The sequence below is a fragment of the Leuresthes tenuis genome, unplaced genomic scaffold (assembly GCF_036924035.1).
Source record: "Leuresthes tenuis unplaced genomic scaffold, fLeuTen1.0.hap1 SCAF_24, whole genome shotgun sequence".
Taxonomy (NCBI): domain Eukaryota; kingdom Metazoa; phylum Chordata; class Actinopteri; order Atheriniformes; family Atherinopsidae; genus Leuresthes; species Leuresthes tenuis.
In genome coordinates this window covers 24,142,072-24,166,847 of record NW_027325378.1, presented here as the reverse complement: position 1 = coordinate 24,166,847, position 24,776 = coordinate 24,142,072, and the positions used below count along the sequence as shown (strand labels likewise).

The 24,776-nt window shown below is 42.6% G+C and overlaps 1 protein-coding gene across 2 annotated transcripts; it reads right to left on the bottom strand.

Moving 5' to 3' along the window:
• Positions 1–238: 238 nt before the first annotated feature.
• Positions 239–24,776, bottom strand: lancl2 (LanC lantibiotic synthetase component C-like 2 (bacterial)). Of its 2 annotated transcripts, XM_072378608.1 has the most exons (11): positions 24,536–24,776; positions 24,233–24,372; positions 23,300–23,500; positions 15,025–15,142; positions 14,355–14,562; positions 11,764–11,911; positions 8,541–8,687; positions 5,954–6,136; positions 4,211–4,387; positions 3,815–3,887; positions 239–2,670 (listed from the first exon to the last, which is right to left on the bottom strand). In XM_072378608.1, exons 3-11 carry the CDS (start codon positions 23,456–23,458, stop codon positions 2,594–2,596), a joined length of 1,290 nt encoding a protein of 429 aa, XP_072234709.1. In that variant the 5' UTR covers positions 23,459–23,500; positions 24,233–24,372; positions 24,536–24,776; the 3' UTR covers positions 239–2,593. The 2 variants fall into 2 exon arrangements, with proteins under 2 accessions (XP_072234709.1, XP_072234708.1); XM_072378607.1 differs by having other exon boundaries at positions 24,233–24,776.

Here is a 24,776-nt window from a genome sequence, read left to right as displayed (position 1 = left end):
TTCTTACTGTGTGCAACAGCATGCACATCTGAAAGTGCTGACGTGGGCTGTTTTGATTAGTTGTTTTTATCTACAGTAGATAAATGGTACGGGTTGTGGCTGTCTGAAATTCCCTGCCTGGATAAAAAGATATTTGAGAGCTTATGTGAATAATGGACACTGCGCTCAAGTTCAGAGCAGTCATGTGACAACACATCCAAATAAACATGGGACAAAAGAAACTATTTCATGAGTTGGCTTTTATTTTGTTCAGCTTTATTTTGATCAAGATCAGACTTTGCATGAATTCAGTCCCTTTGAAAGCACCGACTTAAAGCAGGTTTCAGAACACTGAAGACATCTTACTCATCTGTGCTTTGTCGTCGAACCTCAGGATGTCACAAGGGAAAAACAAACACACACACACACAATATCAGCCTGAAGGCAAATCAAACACACAGACATGAACAATGGACAAACACATCACATGTTACCTGTAATGTCCACGATCAGCAGGACACAAACCACCACCAAACACTGTGGTACAAAGCAGGCCTGGCAACACACTGACAGACGAGCACAAACATTTTTCGATAAGACGATTTCCTCATGCAATGATATTCATCGCAAAAAATCTCTACTGGAGAGTTAGGCATTAAATACGCATTCAGGTGCTGTCTGCATAAGTGGAGGGAGCGTACAGGCAGGCCTTTAACGCCATGTTTGCACAACACTGACTGAGAACTGAACCACATCAATGTTTTGGCTTTTTTTAAAAATTTAATTTAAAATATTTTTTAAAAAATCTGTGAAATTAACAGAAAATAAAAGAATAAAGAAATTACGGTTAATCGTGTGCGCTGGTAATCTTTAGCTCAAATTCATGATCTTACAGCTGGGAGATCAGCCATAACATTAACAGGCATGTAAAACAGATGCTCTGCTGGGAAAACCTGCATCCTGGCATTTACTTTCACTCTTGCCTTCTACTTGACGACCCACTCAATGTTTGGCAGGTCGTCATTGGAGGAGGTTTACTGTGGAGTTTACAAATTTCCACTTTTGTGGAATGGCACAGCATGTTAGCCAACTTGTTGTAATTCAGTCTCACCAAAATCCACTGTGAAGACTTCTTAGCATCATCGATGCAAGTACCACACCAATGGAAGGAGTTTCAGACGGACGGTTCTCGGTTCCTCATACACACAGAGCTGTGTGAGAAAGTGGAAGGGCACCACCAACGGCTTTTTTCCCCCCATAGCGTTGTCTGAAGTACTGCTACTTGTGCCTGTAGTGGACAGCGGTCAGAGTGCTCTCAGTTTGGAGGATCGGAATTGAATCCCAATAGGTGCGCAAAGCTAAAAGCTACTCAGAAAAGGACCATGAGAAGAGCACATTTTTGGCTTCTAGTAAAGTGACTCATTTATTCTTACACCACATCTGCATTTATTCAGTACATTTTCTCAACAGTAGAACGTCTGCGTAGCTACACACGAGCAAAAATAGGTTGTTCTCATGGCCAACATCTGAGTAGCTTTAAACTAGGTTTTTCTTATAAATGTGACTCTAAATGAGCATCATTTATGATTTCAGCACTTCCTGCCCCACTGATCCGACATAAATCAACATTTAATGGATCTACTGCTGACGAGCCACTGCTGGGAGTTATTTCTGTGGACGCATTAACAAGGAAGGTGTTGGTGCCAGATATGAAACCTTTTGTTAAAGACAGCTAAGGAGTGGGCTACATGAAAGGATAAGTAACTGTGGTCAGCAGCACAACGTGGAGCCTCCTGTTCACACTGCAGTGGGAAACAACTTTACAGCATGCATTTCACAGGGGGAATGATTCACATTCACTTGACGGCGGATATATTCAGCATGACAAAAGTAGCTGGATTATTAAATCAAAGACGACAGAGACATTTCTTCACTCTGTGACAAACATCTGGAGAACCAACACCTCAATACAGGAAGTTATTACACTGATGGGAAAAGAGGCACCAAGAGTCAATAACAGAGAGCATGCAGAAGCATAGAAATAAAGAAATAACTCTTCTTATGCTCTGTTTCACACGCGCGTTCACACACACACACCCTTTTTTTTGGCCTAAGTGTAGCGCTTTTAAAGGCTGAGGACTAAGGGTGTGGTTCCTCCTTGCCCTTGCCAGCAAGCACATCAGTGGGTGAGGAGGGCACATAAGTTCCATTCTTTCACCCCAACACACTGGAGGATGTCAGGAGCACAAAGATGCACAATTTGCGATGGTGTTTCCATCACAGAGACCCACGGAATAAATGTCCGCCTTCGTCAACAGAATCCTCCATCCAGATCATTCCCTGCAGCCTACCTGCTGCTTTTCATTTTCACTGGATTAACAACATTCACTCTGTTGTTTTGTCCATCACTTATTCAAACAGTTTGTTTTTAATCTCAAGAACCAGAGCAGATGTTCACTCCATTTCCAGTCTGATCATCCCCAAAGTCACTGAGACTGATTGTTATATGAAAATACATCCAGCCCAGAGTACAAGTAAAGATTTGCATTGACTCCCAGATAGAGTTTGTCTCCGTCATCCTCCTTCATTATCCTCAGTCCTAACAACTGGCAGGTCAAAATTCAAAGGCAGGGAAGCAGGAAGCCTCAGGCTTTGCCATCTCGGACAGGTAGTGGATGGCCCCTGCCATACCTGGAAAGAGAAACATCTGTTACAGCCAGCTCCATATTTTAGCGTCACTTTGTGGTTTGTCCTCCTCAAGGTACCAGACTATGTGTGAGAAAAAGCACTGCTGACACATTTTTATACAGTCTCATGCACTGAACATACAGGAAACTCAACAGGATTAAGGACATATTGGTGTGAACACACACTTCTCTTATGTTTCCAGCATACAATACCATATCATAGAAAGAGAATAGCTGGAAAGAGAAACTGACAGTTTCTTCTTAAAAGCAGGTGAGCAGAACAGACTGAATAACCAGAAGCTGCTTGTATGGTGCGAATTGTAGCGTTAATTAAGACACCGTTAGAATCACACAGGTTGGCTTTGTAGAGTGAACAATTCTACAACCTGACTACACAACAATCAGAGGAAAACCTTGGAAACCTGGCCTGAGTCGCCGAATAAGTCTGTGTTCAGCAAACATGACATGCATGTGCACGGGAAACCCCTGCGCGTAAATGAGAGCATGAAACATTACGTTTGTTAGGTGTAACTACACCTCAGGCCGGCTCCGTCAAATCCCACGTGCATACAGATGTTAAACAAAGAATCTTGAAGGATATTTGCATCTAATTCCAACTTGTTATCAAGCATTACTCACATCTGTGTGGACAAGTAAAGAATCACTGAAGACAGATCAAGTTAAAAAGTAACTGGGTGTAATAAACATGATGCTACGGCTGAGCTGGCAGCCGACGAAGGAGCCTCCGACAATGAAGCATGAACTAAGAAGCTGACACTAATGAAAATTAATTTGTCTACTAATGTGCCTCATTAGTAGACAAATGAGTGGCAGTGCCTCAGTGTTCAGCAGGACGAAAACCAACTGTCTGTCAGAGTTTTAATGGCAGTGGTTCGCCTCTTTGGTGGAGTCAGGGTCATCGCTTCTGCTGCCCCATCAGGCCCACATGTGGTCGTCACAGCTAAGAAAAAGGCCACTTATCACAGCGACAGAGTTACTGAGGCTGCTGTATAATTTACCAGGAGGCAGGAGCAGGCCGACTGTTCACTTATACAAATTAAACACACGTGGTTCTGCCAGAGAGAAACGACACCAAAGCAGCATTTCAGTCCATGTGGCGAAGAGTTCTAAATACATAAATACGCTACCTTCAAAAAGAGAGTAGGGTCTGTCTGGGATGCGACAGCCGTGAGTCCCGTAGTCCAAACACCACTCAGCAAACTGGAGGAAAGCAATAACAATGTTACGTTATGTACAAGCTTCTATGCTCCCATTAGCAACGTATAATCAGCATATTCAGAGCGTATGGAAAGATCTTTATCTTTTTTCCAAAAATAATCACTCGTTTCTTTATTGTGCCTCTTTACTCTGCAGCCTTCTGCCGCCTCAGTGTAACACTGATATATTAATCCCATCTGTTGGGAGGAGTGCTGACCCAAACTAGTCTCAAAGCAAAGGGAGCCAATTATTTAGTCATAAAAAGAGGAAGCCCCTCTTAGAGCAGAAACATTTCTTTTATCATTTTTGCTAACCAATGGTCTTACCTTGTGGGCGCGATACAAGTATTTCTTCTCCTGGGTGAGCTTGTAAAGGGACAAGAAGGCATAACCATTTCCAGCGGTGCCGTGGCAGATACCGTAACCCTTCCTGAGCAGGCCCCGCTGCCAGATCACCTCAGCACATTCTGCAGCCTCCTTCAAATATTTATCCTCTTTAAACACCTGAAACACAGATGAAGCCACGTGGACAGTGAGACAAAGGAGCTTCCAAAAGCCACTTTTACATGAAATGATCCAATCAGCATAAAACATGACCTAAGAACTAAACAACGTGCAGGAATTCCTTGTGTCATTCAAGCTGAGGAATACCCAAACAAACATCTTCCTAACAGGCTGAGTTCCACCTCTCTCTGGAGAACAGATAAGAATGTTCCCACATACTCAGCATTCATTAGTCAAACAAATCTAATTCAATAACTGAGCTGACGGATGACCTATCACACACAGTGAGGGCACAGTGGAAACCTGACAGTTGGTCTGATTAGATGCGATTTTATTAGCCATCTGCCTACAGCTGTGTGAGACGCCCACGGTTTCAAACAGGAAACCCGTACGGAGCCTGTATTCATGCTCCTCCAGAGCATGAAAGCAAAGAGACAGGCGATCCTCTTCTCTCCATCATCTCCCTCTTGGATGACGGCATTAAAACAGTAAAATGCAGTGATAGCAGTAAAACGAGTTGCTGCTGCTCCTCTGCTTCGATCCGTGTTGTCTTCATGGTCGCCCGCAACTGTTTTAGGCAGTGACTGAAAACTAAAGTTTCTATGAAAAGGCTGTTACATTTCCTGAGATTTCCACAGATTATGTTACCCTGCACTGGTGAGTCCAACTGAGCAGTGACAGCAGAATGCATCAGAACTGCACCGACCTTTGAATTTAGAACATTTATCATACATATAATCACTAGTGATACCACCACAGATCACCCCATTGTGCTCACCGAGTAAAACGATCTCATCAAATTACTGAACTCTACCATTAAAAAAACAAACAAAAAAAAAACCAGTTTGAACTCAACAGAAGTTTTTAAATCTTCCACCGACAAAACATGAAGCTGTTTTCGCTCCACCTGCAACAACAAACTGCAGTTCTGTTGTGTGCTCTGGTAACAGTAAGACGGTGATAAGCAACCTCCCATTGTGCTTTGTTCTCTGTGCCGTGACTCTCTGCATTAGTGAGAGGAATGAAAACACCAGAATGGTAGCACACGAGCTGCCAAGTGTCTCCCTAATGGAATGAGAAAAGAAGAAACGAGCTGCTACAGCGGGCTGCTGCAGTGAGTGTGTGTATGTGTGCACCCACAGGCAGACTGATGAAACCAGTATGCAGGTTTGACATAAATCAGTGGAATGTGTTCAGTAAATTACATTGAATCTACCACATAGTGAGGTGCCGGGCAGCCAGAGACAGAACCAGTGCAGAGACCTGAGCTCCTCAATGCAGTCAACTCAAGTTTGAGTCCTTGCTGGAACCCTTGCTACAGGTCTCCGTCTGCCCCCATTCCAGGTCAGGCAACTTTTGAATAAAACTGGAGAGGGGGGCGCATAAATATACCACAACAGTGCTCATAAAAATAGCAAAACATCCCACTCAGCCATGCAGTGCAGAGCCCTGCCACCAGGGGTCAGTGTTGTGTTCAAGATGAGCAGGGTGTGTGTGTGCTGTAATGTCGGCTCACTTCACACACACATGCTGACATTCACTGCACAGAGAACAGATCAGTCTCACCTTATGTGCCATGATGAGCATGTGGATGACGCCAGGCGCTCCGTGGCACCAGTGCAACAGACGGTCGCTCTCATTGCTGAGTGACGACGGGAAGTTCCCCGATCGAAACCTCTTGTGGCGGACGTAGTCGATACTGGGACGCAACAGCTCTGACAGCATGTCTGGGTGGACCTTTGCTCCAGGCTGAAGAGACACATAGAAAGCTTCATTTCACCTCTACACTTAATACAGGGAGGGGATCTGAGGAGCTATTGCCCACTCTGACCACCGGGACCACTAGATTAGTTTCACTGGCTCTTATTATGCTCCATTTATCATATCCACTTTGTTGAGCTGCTGTATCACTCTGATTGGCTAAATATTGCAGAGTTTTGAGACCAGTGACGTAAGATCGATTGATCACCAGACCAACTGATTAGCATTCCGTTTCAACTCCAGTGTGCACAGCTGACATGGTGCTTTTCTCCGTTGGTTTGTTCTACTTTTTTTTTTTTTTCCCAGATAACAGATCAGCATCTGTCTCTTTTTAATCACTAAAAAAAAATCCCTTGATTGTCCAGTAACATGTATTCTGTGTTTCTCACATCATCCCAACACCCAGACAGGCTGTCCAAGTATATTAATGGTTGCCAAACTCGCACATTTTAATTTTTTGTGAGCTGCACTTGGATTCAGCCTCCCGTCAACGAGGTTAAGCAACTTTTAGACCTCTTCTCTGCACCAGATAGATCAACCTATTAAACAAACCTTAATCACTTTCTGTGCACGACCATCTGTCCCTCCCTGCTTCAGGCACAGAGAGGGAATGAAAGGCATTACTAGAACTGGGCATCTGGGGCCCCAAATGTTTATTGAATAGCCACGGATCACAGAACAAAATGGGAGGAAAAAAAGAAAGAAAAAAAAAGATGTGCATCAGCGCACATAAGCCGGAACCATTTGTCTCTGTTACTACCTCCCTTTGTCAGTGGCAGACCAGCTTTGACCTCCTCTTCCACTTCTGTACTTTCATATATGTATCTAAAAATAAATAAATAAAAAACGCAATAAGACAAGATAGCTCACATTAAATAAAGAAGAAGCTTAAAAGGATAACAGTTGGAAGTGCACAGTGTGCTGAAAACATCCTGAATGAAATTTATTTGAAGGCACTTCTGTGGTTGCCTTTAAAAAGTTGGAAAAGTCTGAGTACATATGTAATAAATTACTTTAAAAATGTGTTTTCACGATCTGGCTTATGGGCCGAGGATGGATTTCACCATTAGATTAGATGTTATAGCATTCTGAGGCCACTTGGGAGCAGTCTCATGAATATGTGGAACAGTGAGGTATGGGCTGCTCATAGTTGTGTTAGTGCTGTTGTTGGTCCTTTAGCTTTGCTCTGCTGTAAAAGACAGAAGTGGTCAAAAAACTGCTTTTTAGAAGTGAAACTACTACTGCTTGCAGTAGTGTTTGGCCCGACTCTTTGTTCAGTTTACTGGACATGTTGCATCTGTCATTCCAAGTTTCAGTTCCAAAGGAGTCATCCAGTTTTCTTCTGTTGATTAGTGGAAAAACACATTCCAAAAGCACATTAGAAACATATTCTTTTGGAAACCAATTGGTTTTCGTTATTGTATAAGATCTCCATTGTAAGAAATCTTGGAGAAAATTTCACGTCCTTCAATTAAATACGGCTGAGATCCATCCAATCACACCTCTGTGGCAGATGCTAAAATGTTTGTTTGTGCATTCGTCTCAACAAAACTGGAATCTCTACTGTAACAACATGCCCATTACCCATTACCCAAATCCCGTTTTCAAAATGCCTCAACCAAGAAAGAGGAGAGAGTTTGATCACATCCCCCTCGTAATATGTCTGAGGGTCAACAAGAAGACCGAGATCCGCTTCAAAGTCATTCGTAGGTCACAGTTTATTATAGCATCTCACAGAAGAACGGCTATAAGGAGCCAGTCACATTTGTGTGATGTGTGGTTGTAGGAGTTTGAAGCTCCTCCACCACCTCTCAGCCCAACACAGTAAGATGCTCCAAACATCAGACATGCCAAGATTCAAATGCTTAGAATTCTTAATGCACTGTACCCAGTTATTCAAAAGAGGGCTCTCTGACCAAATACTGAAGCTAAATCATTGGGAAGTTTTAGGTTGACCGTTTGCCCAAAAATGAGACAAAATTAAACCCATGTTGACAAATTATAAAGGAGTCTTTTGCCAAAAGATTTTCTCAAGGTGTACTTTAACATATTCATTTATGTCTGCCAAGTTGAAACAGCAGTAATATGAAGAAATAAAACTCTGACTTATCAGTGGGAAATTAATGCTGCATTACCTTCAGTCAGAGCAGTTTGCAGGCTCAGACTGTCAAACAAGTCATAGCTTCATTCCCTGCTCACCATTTTAGTGTTGAAATGGAGTTCTTAGAATGAGGCAGGCAAACACTAGAAGAAAAGACTATCATGGACGATAACACAGATAATGTACGGCTGCTACATTGGCCTGTAATTGCATCAAATACCCAATTATATCCTGAAATGTAGACCCATACCTCCACAAACCCAACCAATTGAGTGTTTTGAACCCCCCTACCTGCATCAGCATGTAATAGATGCCAGCCAGACCGTGGGCAGCTCCGATGTACTGCTTTTTGTGCCATTCATAAAGGAGAGGGCAGCGATCGGTCTTCTTCTGCTCTGCTGACAAGTTCTTCCCAGATTCCACGATGGCCGTCACCACCTGTGGTTTAGAGAGTTGGGAAAAGGTAAACAGGAGGTCAGGTCTTAGTCCACTTCTGAGAGGCTCAACATTGTACATTTTTTATTGAAAAAACATGCTTAGTCAAAGTCGGTTCTGGTTGGACAGATACAATCATTTGTTTTTTTCTAGTGTCCCGTAAACATGCTTTTACCTGTTTTATGCTTTAAAACCGAGGATGAGACCATGGCCAACAATTGTGCTGCTAGTCATTCCTCTGCTCCATTAAGCTCATTAAATATTAGCAATATTCTGTTTTGTACAAAGTCAGTGGTAAAAGTTGGGGTCACACAAGAGATGTGAGCTCTAAAAGCTTTTACAAAGGTCTCTGGGTTTTATTTGGACTATAGCTACTCTGATTCCATAATAATAAGCAGCCACGAGCTACATTAAACAGCTGGAAATTGCCCAGAAAACAGGAAAAAGGGCTCATAATAAGATGAAAGCTTTCCATGGAGCAGTGCCTTCAGTTTATTAAGTTTATGGTGACATATGACTACACAAGTGATGAGTCAACTTTAATGAAGCTTAGCAAAAGTTCAATAAGGAAGACGTGTCACCTAAATGTAGCTAAGTTTGGTTATATTTCACCAAAAAGGACAATACTAGGGCCAGTTGCAACAGGTGCAGAGCTTTGATCACATCAAAGGGGGGAAATACCTCCAACATGCTAAAACATTTGACCACACAGCATTCAATTACTTTGCATGAATGTAAAGTCTTTGACACGCTGCTTGGCGATGGCGGCGACTCATGCGGGGGAGCTTGTGGCACAGCGTCTTCCGCTTTTCGGTCTTTTGTCACACACTCCCGCCACACATTGTATTAAAAAAATTCCGCCCCCTCAGCAAACCTCCAAGAATCAGAGGACAGTTTAGGCAGATCCTCTCATTCTGAAGCAGAGGCTTCACCCAAAAGAAAGCTCTCTCTCATTCTAAAAACTATTGGGATTTATGAAGTGTGCAAAGCTCATAGAGGAACCCAAGATTAAGAATTAAATTGTTGGAAAAGATTACGTCCACTTTAAACTCCTCCATGAGGCAAAGACTTAACCCTGACCAAGAAAGAGCACCCTTTTCAAGTTGAGAATTATGACCTCTGATTTGGAGAAGGAGAATGTCACATCAGCGCGTTTAGACGCGGTTGGAAACCGTTTCGGTGAGCTCTGATGGTCATGGCTTGAAGAGCGAGACCAAGTAACAAGCAGAAGTTTGTAGTAAGTCCTGCTTTCACCAAGCAGTCTCCAAAGCATCTCTGAATTCCTTCCAAGTCCAAAATGTAACTTGCACAGCCTCCATCTGTGCAACAGTTTTCGGGGGGGGGGGGGGGGGGGGGGGGGGGGGGGGGGGGTGTTCAGATCCTCTCATTGTTGTAACCAGAAATTAGCCACTGGACTTTATTTAATCTGTGATGTTCAATTACATACACACACACACAATATACATACATATATCTAATCTTATGTGGTCTCTGAGGAAAACCACATTATCTGAAAATGACTTCTATCTGATATGGCCCCCTAAATAACAGTCAGCTCATTCATTCATTCATTCATTCATTCATTCATTCAGCACAGTGTGGGTAGGACTTGGACTAATCTAATCTTGCAGGATTTTCTATTAATTTTAGAAACAAAAGCAAAACATTCCAAACAGAGCTGATCACAGCAGAAGAGTTGACAGCTGGGTCAGCATTTGCTGTGAAACACACACACACACTCTTTGTTTGTTCTCGTGCTTTTCGGAGCTGTCACAGTTGACATTCTGCTGGTAGAAAAACAAACTTCAGAAACTCAACCTTTCGGCTGGAAGGTCTCAGCACAGAGCTTCTATACAACAAACTGTCAGAGAAAAGGGATGCGAAGAACTTGTGAACAATGTGAATATGACAATGAAAACAGAGGAAATCCAGTCAACAAGTCTAACAACGCTTCCACTTAAGAGTTTAAAGACATCCTGACAAAAAAAAAAAAAACTAGCATCCTTTTGGCTTCTGCTTGGTGAAGCGTGCAGATTGCTGCTGGGCTGTGTTCTGGTGACAGAAATGCTACAGCTTTAAAGTCTCCAATTTCTATTCTGCCATAAGTCATAGTACTACTTATATTTAGCAGCCATATAAGCCCACAAATGGCTGTATCAGAGACACCGTATGTGCTATTTTTCCAAGGAAGACAGCTGGTCCTGCAGCTTCTGCACTGGGTGTTTGCATGCTTCAATAAACACAAAATAAAGTGTGTGGAGTGATTATCTGTGATTGGTGCTTTGTCCTCCGTGCCCTGGTGAGGATCTACCAGTGCTCTTGCTCTGCATGTAACAGATGGCAACTGAAGCGGCACTGGGTTGGGCTTACGGATGATACCATCATCCGTCCTTCTTTAAGGCTTTCAGCATCTGATTCTCAGTTCAGTTCTGGCAATCTGACAGTCAGTACTTAGTAGCAGCCTTTTAGCGAGGATAAACTTTTGTAACTGCTCGAGAGACTCTCCATTTGCCTTAAAAGTATTTTATTTTTTTTTTTAGATTATGGAGCCTTAAAGCATACACTGCTATCCACACACTATGAGGATTGCTTCAGGGGATTATGAGGGCTGTCAAAATGTTGACAGCCTGTTACTGATATCAAATTACTTGTATTTACAATGAGAACAGTCAGATGGCTTCAGTCATGAGCTCTGTCAGACTGAAAGAAATGCTGCTGAAACATGCTGAGACAGCTCTTTATAGTGTCAACTCAATAAAGGAAAGATGAGATTCAAAACGCTTTGTCAGTGAAATAGTTTTAATCAAAGTCAAAATAAGACCCCCAGGCTCCTGAACGCAGCTGGGCCAGGTTCCAGTCCTGGCATTAGGCTGTTTGCTGCATGTCTTCCCTCACTTTCTTGGCCCCATTTCCTGCCATCTACTTTCATATGAAGGCCATTAGTGCCCCCAAAAATGTAAAAGATTAGATTTTTTAACACTAGGATAAATGGTTAATGGTGTTTGATCATGGGCCAACTGTAAAAACAGGAGTAACGGGTCAGATGTAACGGCCTATGGAATTAGAGAGTGTGGCTCACCTTTGTAATCGTGCACTCGTCCACAGTATCGGCTCCAATCTCTTTGTTAATGTAGAGCAGAGCGTAAAGGTAGCCGGCCCGGCCATACAGCAGCTCATCTGGCATCTCGGTGTCTGGACTCAGAACTGAGCGCTGCAGCTGGAGAAGCCTGACAGAGACACACGGGCTGGTTAAAAAAAGGACTGTGTTTCCCACAGACAGGACTGCCCTGGGATATTCTGCATTTAACTCATCAACAAACGAAAAATCTCACAAAAAGATGCAAACAAAAATGATAACATTGAAGCCTCGTAAATCCCCCCCCCCCCCCATTGTTGACCTAAAAAGTATTTATAGAATGAGATTTAAGCAATCCAACAAGTCTACTGCAGGCAACACTGTGCAACATGGATCTTGCAAACTTGGGTAGAATATCATGTGCATTCAGTACAATAACACCTTGAAAAAAATCATGGCTGCTATTTTTTTCATGCTCCTTGGCAGAGTCATGATCATTTCTTAAGGACAAATGATCAAAACAACTGAGGTTTCCTATGTTTTTCTTTGTTTGCCTTTGGTTTTCAGTGTTGTATTGCTCAGCATGTTGTCTGGATGTGGGCTGTAGTTACAGTCACATTGCAAGATGTCCACCCCGACTCTCTAACAACATCAGAATCTTCACAAGGCTATATTTGTTCTCAGCATCATTACAGTGGTCGTCTTGAACCTCCCTCACAGTGCAGCACAGGACCCCCCCCCCCAACAGAGATGTCAGCCATTAGTCTCCTGAAACAACCCACAAAGTCACAGTGTATATTCAGCTTAAAAGTATCAAAAACACGTCGGTGATGAGTAACACGTTCCTTCATTACTATGAGGATGAAAATGTACAAAAGAAGATATGCACCTATGTCACCGTTCCATCTAGATGACTGAAAGTGCTGTAAGTGATGACGCCTGACTCGCAGGATAGGATCACTCAAACTAAAGACAGCTGACTGGGATCTTTGCGACCTTCCAAAGAATTTCTGAGCCACAAACATGAACATATGTACAGAAATCTGGTTTTTGTTTCTCATTTCTACACCAGGAAACTTCCCAAAGCAAAGCCCGAGAGCGTATTAAAGCCTGTGTGCCGAGCCGTACTTCAAAGAGGGCAGCGTCACCATAAATAAGGCGGCTTCGGCCCAAACTGACTGTATGTGGGTGGGTTCGTACAAACAGCTTTGACTTTTTCAAAATTTTAAACTGTAATCTCTAAATTTGAATGTTTTGTGGGTGCTCGTTTGGCTGCTTTAGCGTAGTCTTTGGTTAGTTTTTCCCGTTACCTCTCTGATTGGGAAAACATTTGATGTGTGACCCAGAGATCAAGATTCCAAAGCAGGTCACCGGTGAGATTTAACAAGTCATCAAAATGTCATCACTAAACTTGATTTGAACATATTTGGAGCCAACTTTAATAATTCTACATGCAGACTAAACTTGGTGTTGTTCCTCTGAGGTTGGTTTACCTCAGACACCCGACACCTACCCCTCATCCAAAATGCTGTGTTGTTATACAAGTATAACGCAAAATACTTTGATACAGATTCACCGGCCACAAATGGAAGATGCTAAATAGCTTATCTCTATCATTTGTCAAAATACAGGAAAATAAAATAAAAATGTTTGCTCAGAAATATAACACAGGTGTTCCATTCCATTCATCTCTGAATGGAGACTTCTTCCTGATTCTGCTGATAAAGTCGATTACACAACTTTTTTTTTACCGTTTCAGATGTGTTTTCTGCGTTTCCCAGACTCTCAAACACTTCATGACCATTAAGCCAGCTGACTTTTTGCCACTGAGTTACAAAAAAGTGGGCGTAAACCAAGTACAATCACGTCAGACGACTTCACAAGAAGTACATCAAACATAGACAATTATAATAATACAATTGATAAATTTGCACATCCTTTTTGGGGGTTGCAGAGCACACAGCTATCATTAAATATACAAGTGGCCTGAAAAAGTCTGCAAATCATTAAGACAGTAAAAATAAATAAATAAATGAAGACGGTAGGGACGGGCAATGATTTGCAACTTCATTAAGTCATTAAAGTCATTAAACAGTAAGAAATCGAGCATTTTATACAGATATCGTTCTAATATGGAGCTAGTTTGTTTTAACCAGCAGCTCGTAGCAATGCATTACTCCCACCACAAGGTGGCAATATTGCACAGAAACTTTTCTACAATGCTACACATCTGGCAGCGTGAGCTTCGATGGCAGTCCGCAGCCATCCGACGCTTCTGTGTGGAATTCAAACACAAACGAGAGCGTCGTCCAGTACAAACTCTTCCAGGTAAAGCTAACATGTCAAAAGTTTACCCCAATTATTTCATGTCATTAAACAGCAAAGCTCCCAGAAACAGCTTGTGCCATGTCTGCCAATGTTAGCTACATTCATTTCCTGACTAAAGAATGTGACGGCAAAATTAGCAAAGTGTAGCAGGGGAGGGGCTATTATTAGTTGGAAAATGGCGAGTACTGCCCCTGTGATTGTGAACAGTTTTTTCATTTGAAATGCACATCCTTGTTAGACACACAGCAGCATTCCCAGTTCCTCACCTGGACAGACATTCTTTGCTGTCAGCAGTGTTGTTCAGTTTGTGGTGGACAACTGCTCCGACAGCCAGCGGCCCCGCGTCGCCGCACAGAAAAGTAACTTTGCGGCCGTTCAGGATCCTCATGGCCCTCTTCACATAGTCCAGCGCCCTCTGCAGGTGGGAGGCCTCCTGGGACACCCGGTGCAGCTGCAGGTACAGCAAGGCGATGCCTGTAATGAGCGGAGCACATATGCAGAAATGCAACAATTAGAACAGCTACGTTGATTACATTCAAGGTGACAATTAATGCTGACAAACATAAATATAGTTAACAGTTTAATTTAGTTTAATGGTATTAGTGCTTCTGAGCCCTGCTTTTTTTTTGGCTCAATCCCCAATTATACCCACAGTGATGGAGTGGCTTTTGGATAAACCAAACCCATGAAGCCAATAGATGCTCACTGACAAGCAGACATTAAGTGACAAGCGATAAAAAGTCTGTATCTTTAAACCGCATCTTAAATCAAAAAGCAGATGCAAACGGTGAAAAACAGTCAGGATACAATAAGGGAAAAGACCTTTCCGTCTGCCAACAGGTAAATGTCGCAACTATTGCTTCTGTGCGATGGTTGCGGTCGGCTCAGATAAGTTAGTTGTCAATTCTTGACAGTTTTACAGTGACTGGGACAGACCTGTCCACCCGGTGTAGGTGGAGAAGTCATGGGGGTCGGCTGTCTTCAGGCCCTCCTCCATCTGCTGGAGGAGATCTTTAATCTTACTCTGGACCTTCCTCTGGAATGCTGCACTAACCTGAGGACAAATGAGAAAACATTCAACAACTGTGAGCACGAAGGATTCAGTGATTGTCAAGTAGTATCGTTTCAACTTTTTCTATCATAGAATGTTTGGGGAAAAACATGGTTTTGAGTATTTGTAATTACCAAAAAACATTAGAAAATAAAGTTAAGATGACACTGAAAGAAAAGGAAAGAAACCTGTGAAGAAGAAGCCTGCATTCAGTTTTTTCCCTCGACAAACAGGCTTATTGGTCGTATACAGGAGAAAATGGATGAGATTTTAATGGTACTCCTTCTCTTAAATATACTGCCAAGTAATATACATAAATATATATATATATATATATATACTTTCTGCTGGAGACGGGCTGCTGGCTCTGTGTACCAGGAGTTGCTTTTCCATTTAAGCAGATAAAACAATACTTAAAGGTCACATGGTATGCTGCTCTGAAGCTGCCTGGCTGATCTGCAGTATTATAATGATGCATCATCATCTTAAACACCATCACCATCGTTACTCAGAACTTTAAATAAAAGATTAAAAAGATGTGATACGTATGCTTTAGTGTTTTCATGCAGAGGGAACTTGTTTTATTCAGCGTGCTCAAACTCAAACTTTCCACTCACACCTAACAAAGAGTGAAAAGGGTTTTTCTTCTGGTGAAACTCTTCATGCAAAGCGCGCTAGAGCATGGAACACATTTCCACCCTTTTACTGCTGGCACCATGCTACGACGAATGTTGCAATCTGATGAGTGAAAGAAAATGTTGTAATCTAATTAGACTGAGGGAAACAAAGAGCTGCAGGTCTACATAAGCTTTGCCATTTTCAGAGCTCATAAAGCCCCTCAAAGTGTATCCTGTTAATCTGCCTTCTGTGGTTGTTCTAACTGCTCAGACATCACCCAAAACATTACGACAAGGTCCTCATCAGGATTGAGCTCAGCAAACATGGTGCATTTGATCATTTTCCAGTTTCCCTTTGCAAATTCAACGTCACTGGTCAGACCGAGCCTTTAATGCTGGTTTAATGGTTGAGATAAGAGCTCATTCATTCTCTGTAGACTCCATCCACACGCAGCCTACAGTATGAAGCATATGAAAGGAAGAGCTCGGGCAGCTTCCTTAAAGCCACAGCACACATTTTAACGAGTGTCTTTTACCGGAACCGATGGGAGTTCTCAAGAAATGCAGGAGCCATTATTACCTTCACCTCACCATCAAAATGAACCGGACTCTGGTGGAGGAAAGACTTCTGGCCAATCACTGCTGCCACTGCAAGTCAGTTATCGTCAGTCTGCTATTGGAGGTGCGTTTGCATTTTTTAAAATAAAAAACAATAAATCAACAAAACAACATATAGACCTGAGGTTCTAATGGTGTGTTCAGACCAAACATGCTGTGAACTGTCTGGACAGCGTGATTACACAAAGTTCATGGATCCTAAGAGTTTGAATAACTGGACTTCTTCTTCACCTCTCATCCGAAAGGCAGAATTCAGGAGATTTCTTCATGAATGAATGACAGCGATCTACTATATGATGGAGGACAAACTTAACGGAACTGTCAGAGGGATCCTGGAGACCTACGATTATTAGAGCTTGTCAAAGAGCAGCATGGAGAAAAGTGAGAGGTCATTTATAAAGATGTGTATCTGCCACTAGATTCCAGTTGCATGTGTCAATATGCGACTATCCTCTGGTCTCTACGTCCGAGTTTTTGCTGTTTGGTTAATTTTTACAGAAATATCAGTTTTAACAACAGATAATTGTGTCACTGTATGGTCCAACAGCTGCCTGACAAATAACCCATTGTTGCTCTGCTCCTCACACAGCATCAGAGTGGTGGCTGGATACCGTCATGTCCCGAGCCTCTCACTGTCCGTATGTTCTGGTTTTTAGGCACTGGTTGGCAGCTCAACCAGTAAACACACAGTACATGCTTGAACAGTGTAGTTTGCATGGTTTACATTAGGATGGCAATTGATATTAAGACAGTAAATCTCTATTTTTGTTTGGTATAAACCAACAGCTCTGAAGCCCTTTGTCCTCAGACATTGTTTGGTCTAACAAAACATTTTACTTTTCTTCAAGGCCCGGTGTTCTTAAACATGGAAAAGGTGAGGTAACATGGTCTTAAAAAGATAACAGTCGTGTTTATTACAACGGGACATTATGCAGAATACAACTAAAAGAGTTACAGGGACACGCAGCCCTGACTGCATCTCCTCACACGTGTCTGAGCTGCTGCTCACAATCTGAAAATGAAAGAAGCTGAAAAGCTTTCAGAAGGAAACCACCATCTGAAAGCAGTTTATAGAAACATCTTTAAAACTGTTCATACATTTGCAAATAATCCTCCAGACTATAACCCCTGTGAGACTACTCTGGTGGAAAGAAACCAGTGTCTTAAAGGAATCCCAACTACCGAGACTTATGGACCTTTGGGCCGAACTGTACAACACGCTTCAGCTTTTAAACTCATCCATCGCTGTTGACAGAGTTTCACTGTGATGCTAAAACACTGTTTTTTTTAAAGCAACTTTCTCTTTGTTGGGAGGCTCACAGCGATCAGTTTTTGCAAATAAAAACGTTTGCTTTGCAAACTGATCGGGAAATACGGAGCGAGTACTGCAAAGTCAATCAAATAAAAACAGCGGGTCATGGTCGCCGACTTCATTTCGACCCGAGAATACACAGGGACCAGGATACGTGCCTGAGGTGGGAAATCGGTAACAATACAGATCTGTAAGTGACCAACTGTAATTTCAAATCCATTCATAGTTTTCTGTGTTACTGTTCTACATGTTTAATGTCATCAGTATTGGAACTTTCTGCTGCTGTTCCCTCGACCTGTGCAGCTCACTCTTTTTAACATTTTGTATTATTATATTAATGCTGTGAAGAGGAAAAGAAAATTAAACCGGTTTAGAGAACATCAGGAGCATTACATTAAGTGCATCTAACTGACTAACCTCTCGTTCTGTATCTTTTCTCCTCCATCAGATCTTTTGATATTCTTCTTATTAGTTACTGCATGTAGGTTTGTTGTGAAAGCCAAAGTCAGCTGGAACATCTGGAATGTGGTCGAGGGTTGAGTTCTTTCAACTGCTTTTTCTGCAATTTAGTTTGGTTTCTGTATGAAGGTTCATCCAATCTTCTACTAACTTTTATCTGTGAACTGGTTTGTTTGCTGAATAATGTGTTATCGGTATGCAGTCCTCCATAATTCCCTTAAACATATTACGGGCGTCACGAAACTACAATTTCAAACTTGAAGCCAATACCAAGGAAAACACTTTCTGACACCACAGAGGGGGAAAAAGGCAAAGGATTCAAATGGACTTTTTCGAGCTGTTTCTTGGTGTGCAGGAGCACCACAACAAGGAGTACCGTGAAATGATTTGGTCACGTAATGCAAAAAAAAAAAAAAGCCTAATTTCTTTTTTATTTTAAAGAGGAAAAGTAAAGTATTGCTTTACAGAAAAAAAACATTAAATTAAAAGTTTTTGGTTTATTTTTTTGTTCTACTAAAGGCCTGATAAATAACTAATCCCCATAACATGACTTCCTTGCTTTAAGTTGGTGTTTCTCTAGGCTAAACTGACTGCCCATCACCAAAACATTTATCATTAACATATCAACATAAAAATACACACCAAGGGGATGAGTTTCATGTTTGAGTTATCAGGTTGACACATTAGTTTAATGCACACGTTCTCCACAAAGGAAAATTATTCACGTGTGGTGGAGGTCAGTCCTTGTTTTGAAACATGGTTGGATGAGCTACATTTCGTCACCCCTGCAACTGATTCCTGCCTTTAAAACGCTGCAGACACACTTGCTGCACTTCAGTGCGTCTCTTTCTGCAGAGTTCACATAAGTCTGTGGGCGAGTCAGCAAACTAGTTATATTCTCAAATGTAGGACCTGAGTGATAGCAGGACACGGAGCCCTCAATGCTCCCTTCTTTGCAGGAACTGGACCCTATAAACTGACCATTTAATGCCAGCAGATATAGAGCCTCGTCTGCAGATTCAAAATCTTACCCCTCCATCGGTAACTCGGAGCCGACATGTCACAGGTCTGAAAACTGGTTCGTTTTAAAGTACACTGCTCAAAAAAAAACTAATGAAACCCCTAAACAACACATAGTAACTCCAAGTCAGTCACACTTCTGTGAAGTCAACCTGTCCGGTTAGGAAGCAACACTGATTGTGAATCAATTCAACCTGCTACTGTGCAAAATGGAACAGACAACAGGTGGAAATGAGAGGCAAGACAACCCCTAAAAAGGAGTGCAGGTGGTGGCCACAGAACATTTCTCTGTTTTCATCCTTTTTGGCTGATGTTTTCGGTCACTTTTGCATTTTGTCAGTGCTCTCACCCCTCGAGGTAGCATGAGACGGTGTCTACAACCCACAGAAGTTGCATCCAGGATGTCACATCAATGCGAGGTGTGTCCAGAGCATGGAGGAGATACCAGGAGACAGCAGCAGATGTGGAGGGGGCCGGAAAAAGGGCAACAACCCAGCAGCAGGACCGCTACCTCCTCTGCTAAAATTACCTCCAGCAAGCCACTAATATGCATGTTTCTGCTCAAACTATCAGAAACAGACTCCATGAGGGTGGTATGAGGGCCTGACGTCCACAAGTGGGGCTTGTGTTTACAGACCAACACCATGCAGGGCAACTGGCATTTGCCAGAGAACACCAAAATTGGCAGATTCGCCATTGGCGCCTTGTGTTCTTCACGGATGAGAGCAGGTTCATACTGAGCAAAATGTGACAGACGTGACAGAGTCTGGAGATGCCGTGGAGAACGTACGCTGGCTGCAAATTCCTCCAGCATGACCGCTTTGGTGTGGGGAGGCATTCTTTAGAGGGCCCTCCATGTGCTAGCCAGAGTTACCCTGACTGCCATTTGGTAACGGGATGAGATTGAAAGCATTGATGCTATGGACCTGAATCCAATCGAGCACATAGAGGACATCATGACTTGTTTCATCCACCAACACGTTGCACCACAGACTGTCCAGGAGTTGACTGATGCTTTAATCCAGGTCTGGGAGGAGAACATTCCTCGCCTCATCAGGAGCATGCCCAGGCATTGTAGGGAGGTCACACACACTTACTGAGCCTCATTTTAACTTGAGGAATTTCCATTGAAGTTGGATCAGCCTGTAATGTGATTTTTTATTTTGATTCCAAATCCAGTCTTCTATGGGATAATAATTTTGATTTACATTGATCATTTTTATGTTATTTTGTTCTCAATGCATTCTACTATGTAATGAATAATGATTTTCAACTGTAATATTTCATTCATTGAGATCTAGGAAGTGTTATTTTAGTGTTCCCTTTATTTTTTTAAGCAGTGTATAATTAATGGTCCAGACAGGTAGATGACGCTAGTTTATGACCAAGAGGCAGGCTCTCACTCAGAGAAGGCAAAGTTCAACAAACACACACAAATAACACCCCCACCTATCGTTTCCATGTCTTTAAAAAAAAAAAAAGACTGCACATGTGTCAAAGTCAAGCTGGTGCACCTTGTCGTCATACTGTCTCCAAAACTGGTTGAAGTCTGGAGCTCTTAAAATAAGTTACATCATAATCTGCAACAGCTCAGTGTTGAGCTTCTGGACTTTCAGTATCGATACCCCTGCAAATGTCATCAGAAATCCATGAGTGTCGGCACGTTTTAAAACCTTACATACGTGTGATTTTATTTACCCAAAGTCAAACTGAGCTATGACTTAGACCTGACGGGAGGTTGCAAACGGAATTATTAACAATAATTATGGGTGCCAATGCCAAAGGCAGGGCACACATATTACTATTGTTATTATTGTGAGATTGCTTTAAGGCATTCTCACTATTGTTTTCCTGTTTCTCTTTATTGTGAGAATGCTTTAAGGCATTCTCACTATTGTTTTCCTGTTTCTCTTTATTGTGAGAATGCTTTAAGGCATTCTCACTATTGTTTTCCTGTTTCTCTTTATTGTGAGAATGCTTTAAGGCATTCTCACTATTGTTTTCCTGTTTCTCTTTATTGTGAGAATGCTTTAAGGCATTCTCACTATTGTTTTCCTGTTTCTCTTTATTGTGAGAATGCATTAAGGATAAATTATATATCAAAACGTAGGTATTTTAGTTCTCTTTCACCCAATATGACTGTCATTGAGCTGGGCCTCACAGATTTCTCACAAATCCCCTCTGAGCGCAGAGAGGGAACATTCCATCCCATTATAAAACGGCCGAGCCCTGAAATCAGTCAGAAAACTCATTTTAAAACTGCCATAATAAAGGAGCCACGGGGGGTAGAAGAATAAAAATTACACCGCTGGCTTCCCCCGTCCCTTCTGGCGCTCACGGTGAAAGAATTATTCGGATCCGACTTCTACTTTTCGAACAGCGACCGTTTGTTCCAGACTTGTGCCTCAATATGAAAACCCCATGATTTTAAGGGGACAAAGTGAGGTGCAGATTTGACAGTTGACAGTTGGCAGTCACAGCTGTTGCCCATAGCAACTAATGCTGACCACACCCAAGATGGCTGCCCTGTTCTATCACAGCTGATGAAGCCAGAGCCAAGATGGCAGATGAGGGCAGAGCCAAGATGGCTGATGAGGGCAGAGCCAAGATGGCTGATGAGGGCAGAGCCAAGATGGCTGATGAGGGCAGAGCCAAGATGGCTGATGAGGGCAGAGTAAACATAGCAGCAGAAGGGCAGCAGCAGGGCAGCAGAAGGGCAGGAACAGGGCAGGAGCAGGGCAGCAGAAGGGCAGCAGACGGGCAGGAGCAGGGCAGGAGCAGGGCAGAAGAAGGGCAGCAGCAGGGCAGGAGCAGGGCAGCAGAGGGGCAGGAGCAGGGCAGCAGAGGGGCAGCAGCAGGGCAGCCAACATGGTTAAACAGCTTCATGCCAGCTGCTCATGAGACAAATGCGCGCGATAGCGCGCATTAAGTCATATGTTCCCATTATTCTGAAGAGATCAACTGGGCCTTATGTGTCTAAAGCAGGCAGATTTCACCAGAACAAGCCAGAATCTCATATTTCAGACTGGATTATGATCATATAATGGTTGACCTTCAACTTGACCTTCAACTCTCAGCACATTAACTGTCTCTGTGTGGACGGGCAGCAGCTTGGCACCCATCAAAATTAGTTAGAATTATTATTTTGAGATTCTGAACAGAGCAAACTGGATATTAGTTTATGATACGGCAGTCAGTTTGGAATCAATACATAGAAATCTTATACAACACATGTAGGCAATCTTTTGTAATAAAAAGTTGATACGGTATAAGGAAGTTTCCCAGTAGTTTTAATTATGAAAACTAATTAATTAATCAATTTTCTACCACAACAAGGTTTGTTGTTGTTGTTTAATCATGATGGAGATAATGTGATGCGTCATGCTGTTGTTGGACTGTATGTCTAAGCTTCAGGGTTCTGGTTTTTAGGCTGTAACCATTTGTTAAATACTTTCATTTCCGTACAACGCAGCAGTCTAGTTGGTTCGTCTGCTGTCGTCTCAGCACGATTAAGAGGAAAGAGAAGGTTTGCAAAGAAGTTCGAGAACACCTCAGCTGTCGACACATTTTCATGTATTCAATACAATTCGATAGGATCACATGTCAAACAGGACGTATTCTGTCAATGGAGAGCAATCAATAACACATAAAAACACATCGGCCCACCGCTTAATATATTCCAGTCACCGCCTATATTGCTTTCCCCTTCACAACAAATTCAGGAACAAGTGTAAAACTTGAAGCTTTCCTAAATTATCTTGTAATGTAATATAGAAGCAGCCATTACGACCAACTGTTTACAGCCTGGTTTTCCTGTGGGCTCATTCAGAATGAAAGGTCCTGCTGTTCGTTTTCGCAAAAACTCAAACTGGACCGCTGAGCTATGGGTCGCGCGAGCGACAAAGTAAGATTAGCACGCCAGGTCCGGCTGTTTCCCCTCGATACGTCCGGTTAAACGTGTTGTTTTTTTCTGTATGTAGCCAGCAGTAAATACAAAACTGGAGTTAGACTGGAGCTAGGCTGGATACCTCCTAACTTTGACAAAAATTGAATTCGAAGCCAAGCTATTCCTAGTTTTCATTAGCATGTCAACACGTAGTTTCACAAAGATGCAGTCGGAGCTAAAACACTCACCTCTCCTTCTGCATCGAATGGCTCACTGACATCCACGTCTGCGTTGGAGGCGAGAACTCCTTGGTCCCAGTCGGGATATGGGTTTGGAAAAGAGCGCTCCTCCATCTCTGCCTCTGTAGCTGAAATCAACTTCAGTCGCTTTGACACGTTATCTCCCATCGCTACGGCGACTCGGCAGGGATAAAAAAATCCTTGGGCACACTGTAGGGCCAATATAGGGAGAAAACGCGTTACAGAAATGTTTAATCTCTGGGCTTTATTTGAAGCAAAGCAAAGTGACAATGACTTTATGACACTAAAATAAAATCCATTGTTGGGACTGCATTTGTTGGAATGCAGAAAGGGTCTAACTATTTATGGGTTGACTCACTTTACACAGAAGAAGTGTGAAAAAAACACTTGAACAAGGATCATGTTTTCATGTGTGGAGTTAGTAATAATAACTTGTGTAGCCTAATGATCAATTGTTTCACCTTACATTAACCACTTTTTCTATGTTGGTTGTTGCCTAAACTTCTGTGGAAACCTTTAAATAAATAACCGACAAATGTAAAACAATGTGACGATTATTGAGGCACTAACTCTAAAAAAAAAATAAAATTCAAAACTTAAGTCACTGAATGTCACCTTGAATAAAGATATACTTCCAATGGGCCTCCACTTGTATTAAATAAGAATAAATGAAAAAAAGAGAACACTTTTAGGCTTTAACATGATAGCCTACTGAATTTCCATCCCCTATTTTGTTTAGGTGTGGTACAAAATGTGGGTAAAGTCAGAACATTATAGAAGTTCAATATTCTTCAGAAGATGACTAGAACAAATGTCGCTGCACAGTGGTCGCTGCTATAGAGGCTACAATAGATAACTGGCAGCCTCAGCATCAGTTCCAACATGCCGCAGGTATGACAGGTGGAGACGGGATCTGCTTACCAATACGCAGTATGATCAGCAGGCTCTCCGCTCAGCAGTCTGTGGTCCTCAGAGCTCGTCTGTTAGGGGTTGCTCCTGGTCGGTGGTTGCAGCAAACAGCACCCGAGCAGCCTCTCTCAGCATCCCATAGTCCAGCCTCCCTGTTTTCCCAGTGAATGGAAAGTGGGAGCCGCAGTCAGCGCGTGCAGGCGGTAAAGGCAGCCATGTGTCGCCGCATCACAGTGTCTCTCCCTCCTCCGCATCCTTCCCACTCCGCTTTGTGCGCACTGAAGCGATGCTGCTTAGTAAACTGAATACACCTACCTCCATCTCACCCCAGGTTTGAAAGAAGGACGCTGTTGTAGGTTCACAGGCTGCAGGAGGTGTCCCGACCACCTAACCAATCCAGCGTGACAAACTAGTGCCCGCCCCTTATAGCCAGTACCCATCAGTACCCGGCAGTCTTGTCACTGCAGCTGACTCCATATGTGAAAGGTGACAGATGGCGTTGGTATGTGATGCTGTGCCGACTGGATTAGGCAATATAACAAACAAATCTCTCCCA